Genomic DNA, 8,852 nt, shown 5'->3' with positions numbered 1-8,852 from the left:
GTACCTTTGAAATTGATTTGAAGATCAAAGCAAGAAATTGATTTGTTTTTAAGCATCAACTTTGTTCATTGTGGCGTGTTGAGTTTGTGGAGTTGCATTGTTAAGCTTTTAGATGACATTTGACTTATGCTAAATCTTGAACCCTTATCTTGAGCAGTCGTGTTACCTTGATGACCGCACACTTGTAATTCACGTATTTGAGTAATTCTGATAGTATTAAAAAAATCCTATGTAACTAAAACTTCTAAAATCATAACTAATACTTCTAAAATCTTGACTAACAAATACTTTAATTGTTGGTTAACAAATACTTTCTTTATATCTGTAAACTTATTGGTTACATTGCTTAACTGATTAGTTCAATTGCTTAATTAATTGGTTACATAACTTAACTAATTAGTTTGAATGCTTAAATGATTGGTTTCTTTGATTAACTAAATGGTTCTAGTGCTTAACTAATTGGTTTCATTGCTTAACTAATTGAATTTCAGGCTTATCAAATATTTTCTTTATATCGGTAAACTTATTAGTTTCATTCTTTAACTAATTGGTTACAGTGTTTAACTAATTGGTTTCAGTTCTTAACTAATTGGTTTCATTGCTTAACTAACTTATTCCATTGTTTTAACTAAATCGTTCCTTTGCTTAACTAATTCGTTCCATTGCTAAACTAATTCGTTCCATTGCTTAACTAGTTGGATTTCAGGCTTAACTAATTAAATTTCAGGCTTAACTAATACTTTCTTTATACCGTAAACTTATTGGTTTCATTGCTTAACTAAATAGTTACAAAGCTTAACTAATTGATTCTAGTGCTTAACTAATTGGCCTCAATGCTTAACCAATTGGCTCCATTGCTTAACTAATTGGTTGTATTTCTTAACTAATTAGTTTCAGTGCTTAACTAATTGGTTTCATTTCTTAACTAATTGGTTTCGTTGCTTAACTAATTGGTTCCATTGCTAAACTAATTCGTTCCATTGCTTAACTAATTGGTTCCATTGCTAAACTAATTCGTTCCATTGCTTAACTAATTGGATTTAAGGCTTAACTAATTGGATTCCAGACTTAACTAATACTTTCTTTATAATGTAAACTTATTGGTTTCATTGCTTAACTAATTAGTTACAAAGCTTAACTAATTTATTCCAGTGTTTAACTAATTGGCCTCAATGCTTAACCAATTGGCTCCATTGCTTAACTAATTGGTTGTATTTCTTAACTAATTAGTTTCAGTGCTTAACTAATTGGTTCCATTGTTTTACTAATTGGTTGCATTGATTAACTAATTAGTTCCAGTGTTTAACTAATTGGTTTCTTTGTTTAACTAAAACGATTTCATTTTAACTACAACTTTTGAAATCTTAACTGAAACTTTAAAACATACACAGAGTAACAAATATTCAGAAAAGGTTAACTAAAACTATTTTAAGAAAAAAAAGTAAGAAAAATCTTAAACAAAACGAAATAATTCTTAACTAAACCTAAGAAAATCATAACAAAAACTCAGAAATTCTTAACTAAAATATAATTATTTTTAACTAAACTAAAAATGACTTCAATGCAAAAAATAACTAAATCATATGTTTCATTGCGTAACTAATTGGTCTCAGTGCTTAACTAATTGGTCCCAGTGCTTAACTAATTGGTTTCATTGCGTAACTAATTGGTCAAGTGCTCAACTAATTGATTTCATTGCGTAACTAATTGGTCCAATGCTTAACTAATTGAATTTAAAGCTTATCACATATTTTCTTTATATCTGAAAAATATTAATTTCAGTGCTTAACTAATTGATTCAAGTTCTTAACTAATTGAATTTAGTTAACTACTTAGTTACATTGATTAACTAATCATAACTAAACCTCATAAAACCTTGACTAAAACTTCTGAAATGATAACTAAAATTTGGAAAATAGTAACTAAACTCGAAAACATATAACTAAAACTAGAAAAATATTAATTAAAATTTAGAAAATCGTAACAAAAAATTACAAAATCATACCTAAAACTCAAAAAATCATAACTAGTACTAAAAAAATCTTAACTAATACTCAAAAAATCTTAACTAATACTCGAGAAATAATAACTACACCTTAGAAATTTAATCTTAACTAATACAAATTTAATCTTAACTAAAAAGCATTTATTCATAACTAAAACAAAAACAAAGTTATTCATAACTAGGAAGCCCAACACCAAAATACAAATTATAAAAATTGAGGTAAATACAAAAAAATAACTAAACAACTTTATATCTTAACTAAAATGGATTTTTTCTCAACTTAAAACAAAATTAAACATAGCTTACACGAAATTAACTAAAATTATTACATAAATCATTAACTAAATCTGGAGATGAACGAACGAAGAGGCTACCAAGCTGCCATCCTGAACTTCACCTCTGTCAAGGCATCTAAGGGACATCCAACAAAGCATCAGCAGCACTACTACATGTCTACATCATTGATTGTATAGTGCATCCAACAACAACATCATCATAACCTACCAACAACAACCACATAATCTTTCAAATATCAAACTTATTTCTGCAATTTGTTCAAACATTCGAACACCACCAACAACACCGCACAACCAACAGCAAGTCACATCCGCCACCGCCGCAACACCAACAAAATGGAGCTAGTTTGCACACTGTTTTTTCAGAAAGATGAGGAACTCAGGCCTGCGCTGCGAGATAACATCACATACATCAAAAATCAATCAAATTCTATCAACATTCCAAAACACAAACTTAAAAGTAAAAAACCTAACTAAATGAAGAATTACCTCAACAAGCAACCATATATCAACAAGAGCGAGTTGAATCGAACGACGACAGAGACGACGGAGACGACGGAGACGACGATTGACATGGTTGAGGAAATTATTTTCCGTGTCGCACCGCAAACGATCTTCTACCTCTATCACCACTGCTCGCTACCTACCAACCGAACACCACAAATCCAATAAGCTTAAAGTTTCAAAAAAATTTAAATAAAAAACCTAAAAGCAATAAAAACCTGAAGTTTCCGGCGGTTTGATTATGGAGGTGGCAAGGAGGCGCTGGCGGCTTCGAGTATCCTGAACTTCAAAACAATCGTCTCCGCTTCGGACTTGTCGACGAAAACCACCGTACCTGCAGCCGCTTTGACGGTAAATGACGATAATCCGACACGAGGCGCGGTGGAGGTCCGAAAATTAAGCCTGACGCCGCCGAAAGATCGGCAGTTCCACCATCGCCACCGATCCTTTTGTTACGGAGGAGAGAGGAGCAATTCTTCCTTTAGGAGAGAGAGAGGGGAAGAGAATTTAGGAGAGAGAAAGAAACGAATTAGGTTTTGGAAAATGAAATGAAAAAAAAACATAAATATTATATATATTTTTATTTTTTGATGCTGACGTCAGCATTTCACCTGGCAGCTTGTGTGGCAGTTAATGTGCCATTGAGGCGGTCTTTCCTGTAAGACCGTCTTTTACAAAAGTTTGTAAATGAAGCAAGATGGCAAATTGAGATTCTTTGAGCTTCAACATACATATCCAAGAAACCTACTCATCATATTAATCTCAAATCTCAGTATTGTAATTTTATAGAAATTAGCTAGACGTAACGCACAAGACTAACCTATAATTACTGGATAAAGTTGAAATAATGTTACGTGGATAATTGGATCTGACTGTTGATCCGATAAATATTCACTATTATCCGGATTCAATGGTAATAACATGAAAAAATAAGCAGTTATGGTTTTACTCCCTAATTAAACTCCACCCTTTTTTACATAGAAATAATTATACTAGATAATCTTCCTTTTTTTAATCAAACCATTCAATTACTATAAAAAAAAAAAAAAAAATCAAAGTCCTATTTGTTTTTTGGTAAATAAGGAAATAAATATTTCTTGGTATCGATATCAGGATATCATACCTATTCTGATTAATTTATAAAAGTTTATTAGTAAAAGTATACTCTTTGGTATATAAAAAAGAATTAGCAGTAATTTTTTGGTTGTATGTTGTTGAACAATGGCTAAGACAAATGAAATTTTTGAAGAAGAATTGAGGGTTGAAGAATGCAATGGAAAATCCTCCTCCAAAATTGGATCCTTTTGTTCTTCTCCATATGTGGTTTGTATCGCACAAAAGGTTAGTCAATTTTTATGAATTAATAATAATTTTTGTGTCATAATTCGACAAAAAAAAAAAAAAAAGATTATACACTTACATCAAATTCTTTTTTGAATGAGCCACAAAAGTCATGAATGTATTACAACAAATTTTAATCACATTTAAACTAGGCTTGTTGATTTATATCAAAATCTGTAAGAAACGTTTCAAAAATACTCCATAGGTTACTAGACTTTCTACATAATTAACATCATATTTTTTAAACAAATAATTGATCTAACATATTTTGTTTTAATTTGGGCTTGTATAGTTAATGGCTGAGGCGATGGGTACATACTTCATAATATTTGCTGGTTGTGGCTCTGTGGTGGTGAATAATTTATACGATGACATAGTCACATTTCCTGGAATATGTGTGACATGGGGTCTTATTGTTATGGTCATGGTTTACTCTCTTGGCCATATTTCCGGTGCTCACTTTAACCCTGCTGTCACTCTTACTTTTTCCATATTTCGCCACTTCCCTTACAAGGAGGTTAGTTCAATCTTATCTATTTCCACGTTTACGTGACCATTTGTTTTTTTTTTTTTTTTACTAATGGCCGTCAATTTATAAAGAGAAAGTTATTTAGTTACATTAGGGATCATTTTTAATAAGTAAAATAGTAGAGATCGACCGATGCTAACCGATCCTGCATTATCCTGCTCCGATCTTGTGAGATCCTGACCGATTTTCAGCACCAATGTAAGTGAAAAGTAGAATCTTCCGATCCTATTCTGGTCACATTAATCCTATACGATCCTACTGATCCTGCTACTATCTTAATCGATCCTGCTACGTTTCCCACCATCCCTGCGATCTGGAGCATTTTGCGAAAATTGGATTGTAGAACGATTGGATATAATTGGCGCATTACGTTATATGCTTGATAAACTATGAATCTATGATATTCTTTATAATCTAAGGGCGTTGATTAATGATTGTTATAGGTACCTCTTTACATGATTGCACAAATATTTGGATCACTATTGGCTAGTGGCACATTATGCGTCATGTTCGATGTTACTCCCAAGGCGTTCTTTGGGACAGTTCCTTCAGGCTCAAATGCACAATCTTTTGCAATGGAAATCATCATCTCCTTCTTGTTGATGTTCGTCATCTCAGGAGTTGCAACAGATTCTAGAGCAGTGAGTAAATCGCGTAAAAATAGCATTACTTGCTTCTTTTGAATGATTAACTTGGACAATTAAGGATCATAAAAAACATTTGTGTTGTCCTATTTATAGATTGGAGAAATGGCTGGAATCGCGGTTGGAATGACTATAGTGTTGAATGTTTTTGTTGCGGGGTAAGTTCATTTCTAATCACTTCTATACATTGACGTACGTCCTACTCCCCCGTCCCCTTAATACTCGCACCGTTTTGACTGCACACGTTTGCCAATGCACAACTTTGACCACAAATATCTTTAACTACATAAGGTTGCGACAACTAAAAGTTGTTATCATCACCCTATCTTTAACTACATAGGGTGATGATAAAGGTCACAAGTTGCGACAACTTAATCTTATGTGTCGCAGTTTAATTGACACACATAGGCGCCACATAGGCTATGCGTCATCACAATATTTTTACTACAAATGCAATATTTTTACTATGACATTATGTAAATAAGGTTGTCGATATAAAGAAGGAAACAAATTAGAATATTAAGATTTTCCTACTTTTTTTTTTGTAACATGTATAATAGGTTATAAAAGTTAAATATTTTAATTCCAATTTAAACCATGACACATAAGCATGCCATGTCATCATTGTGACACAGCTTAAAGGTCGCATGTTGTGACCTTTATCATTTTTGAACTAGATATTATAAAAACTTATAAAATATTAATATTTTGAAAATATATATTAAGATGAATCCAACAATATATTATATACTAACATTTATTTTCATATATTAGAAATAAAATAGGGTCAAAGTGAATTATGTGAATAGTGCAAAAAGTCAAAACGGTGCGAGTATCAAGGGACAGAGAAAGTATGTTTTTATCTTATTGAGGTATTGTAAATGAAACCTTACAGGCCTATTTCGGGTGCGTCAATGAACCCAGCTAGAAGCCTTGGACCTGCAGTTATGACTCAAAACTTCAAAGGACTATGGGTGTACTTAATAGGGCCACCAATTGGGACTATTGCTGGAGGATTTGCCTATAATCTTATCAGGTTCACCGACAAACCCCTTAAAGAGATAGCAATTAAAAGTTCAACGTTCCTCAGAAACCCATCGTCAATAAGGAAATGAAGGCTTTGATTTACCTTTTAGAATAGCTTTACATGATATTTGGTCCTTTTTTAGACAAATTTGTTTTGTATTATCAATCCTTAACGAAGGCTACCTAGGAGATTGTGTGGTTGATTAATACATCATACATGTAGCTTAAATAGTTAAAGTCGAAGTTAAATATACAAAGGCGTTAGTAGCAAATTAACCTCAAGACTTAACACTCATGTGCAAATTAGCCCCTCTACTTTTAATTAAAGCAAATTAACCCTATATCTTTTGTAATATGTGCAATTAACATCCAAATGAAATTTTCCGCCACATGTAACCTAATTTTTTTAGTTTAATCGGAATACCGCCATAATTTTTCAATATCACCGGAAAAAACTACTTTATACGGAGTACATACTTAATTACGTACATAAAATAAATCTACAAAAAAAAAATTTAGAAAAAAAACAGAAGCAGGCTAGCATAAATGTCTATGTTGACGAAGTATATTCACAGCATATTTCTTTTTGGCATGTAAGACGCTCATCCCCAAATTCCCATCCTCCCCCAAATTCCAAATTGATGTTAGCATGTCTATGGTGGAGGTGTAGAACTCCCACTTGTAGTGCCGTGGAGGAGAGAGTTAGAAGCTTAGCCACTTTGTATACGTGTATTATTTACGGGTATTCCGTATATGTTGTTTTCCGGTGAAATTTCGTGTATTCAGACTAAAAATGATCGGAAAACACGACTTTGGAGTTAAATTACACAATTTCCAAAGTTATGGGTTTAATTTGCTATAAAAATTGTAACAAATTTGGTTTCTCTTATCAGTTAGACAAACTCAGCAAATACATTTACCAAATAATTTACAAAAAATGGCCACTGTGACAACTAATTAAGTAATTAACTGCTAAAAAATAACCGTTAGCTTTAGTTTTTCCGAATAATACTTTAGTGTTTTTTACTATCATTGTAAATAATAGGCTCAACATTGTAAGTCACAAATCGCACGCTTCAAAAAGGTTTAGGGGCGTTTGGTTCACAAACTGGGATTGGGATGGAATCATAAATGATATTAAGGTGGTATGGTCTGGACCTTGATTCTTAATATCCTGTGTTTGATTCGAATTAGGGATGAGTTTTTTCTTTTTGTTTGATACCTAGAGTAAAGGTATGAGCCATACCCACCTAACCCTAGGTTTCTAAACCCCATACATTGGAGGAATGAGGTATGGGTTTAAAACTCTTAAAAACTCCAACCAAACACATAGTATGGGTTTAAACCATTATAAACTCATACCTCATACCTAGAAAGTAGAAACCACGAACCAAACACCCCTTTAAAGCTCATGGGTTCACTCTTGTTCTAGCTACTCGTACGACTCTCGCTTAAGACTATTCGTGGAACGTAGGACATACTCCAAAACTCTCTACATTCCATTTTTTCACATTGCTACAACCTTTAGTTTTAAGTTTTACTTCCCCGTCCCGGAATACTCGACCCGGTTTGACCGGCACAGAGTTTAAGTGACTTGAATTGACTTATTTAATTTAATAGGTAGTAGTTGATATTGGGGTATTATTTTAATGTAGTTAGTGGGAGGTGGGTTAAGAGATAGGGTTGGGGGAGAATAATGGTTGAATTTTTAATTATATTTTGTATGGAGTAGGGGTAGGTGGGTTAATAGGGGTTGAGTGAGAAATAATATAATATTGTTAGAATATTTCCATTTTTAGAAACAGGTCAAGTATTAAGGGACGACCCGATAAGGAAAACAGGTCAAGTATTCCGGGACGGAGGGAGTAACCATTAACTGATAGAGGTGTCAGACGTTGATCTGACCCGAAAAAATCACCTTTCGCGAACTCTAATTGAATAGGTTTGACTCGGGAAATCCAGGACTCAAACTCGATCTTAAGCGACTTGACTCTACCCGACATTCGTTTCAGCCGATCTGAACTCCACCCTTAACCAGTTTGAGCCGAACTTCACCTGTCACCGGCTGGATTCCATCCAAACTCCACCCGATAGTGGTTTGACCTGACAAGAACTCCAACAGACGCCGATTTGACCCGGTAAGTATCTGAGTTTACCCGATTTGGTTTAACACAAACTGTTATTTAACGACAATGATTTGACCCGATCTGATTTGACTCGAATTATTATCAAATAGTTCTCCTAATATTGAATCTAACCTATATCTGACCACTTAATTTTTCAACTTTTTTTTAATAACTCACATTCATGTATTTGTTTATTTTTACTTAAATTAATAACTTATTTTCCTTTTTTTTTTACCCAAAATGAAATATTTAATTGATGATCCAATTTCGCGAACCGCACTTTTCTTTACTTTTTAAGTACTTATAAGATTATAATTACTTAATTATATTCTATGTTCACTACTCATAAATGTAAATTTGCATATTTTATAATTACAATGT

The 8,852-nt window shown here is 32.9% G+C and overlaps 1 protein-coding gene and 1 long non-coding RNA gene across 2 annotated transcripts; one reads left to right on the top strand and one right to left on the bottom strand.

Moving 5' to 3' along the window:
- Positions 1-2,193: 2,193 nt before the first annotated feature.
- Positions 2,194-3,524, bottom strand: LOC130466158 (uncharacterized). Its single transcript, XR_008926174.1, has 3 exons — positions 3,024-3,524; positions 2,791-2,944; positions 2,194-2,686 (listed from the first exon to the last, which is right to left on the bottom strand). It is a non-coding gene; the product is annotated as an uncharacterized lncRNA (long non-coding RNA).
- Positions 3,525-3,786: 262 nt separating this feature from the next.
- On the top strand, positions 3,787-6,548 carry LOC110804402 (probable aquaporin NIP-type). The gene is made up of 5 exons (XM_022009998.2): positions 3,787-4,146; positions 4,439-4,663; positions 5,119-5,316; positions 5,416-5,477; positions 6,215-6,548. The coding sequence occupies exons 1-5, from the start codon at positions 4,027-4,029 to the stop codon at positions 6,432-6,434; spliced, it is 825 nt and encodes a 274-aa protein (XP_021865690.1). The 5' UTR covers positions 3,787-4,026; the 3' UTR covers positions 6,435-6,548.
- The last annotated feature ends 2,304 nt before the right edge of the window (positions 6,549-8,852 follow it).

The sequence above is a fragment of the Spinacia oleracea genome, chromosome 1, assembly GCF_020520425.1.
Source record: "Spinacia oleracea cultivar Varoflay chromosome 1, BTI_SOV_V1, whole genome shotgun sequence".
Lineage (NCBI taxonomy): Eukaryota > Viridiplantae > Streptophyta > Magnoliopsida > Caryophyllales > Amaranthaceae > Spinacia > Spinacia oleracea.
Note: the sequence above shows the minus strand (reverse complement) of the source record. Positions and strands in the feature narration are given on the sequence as shown.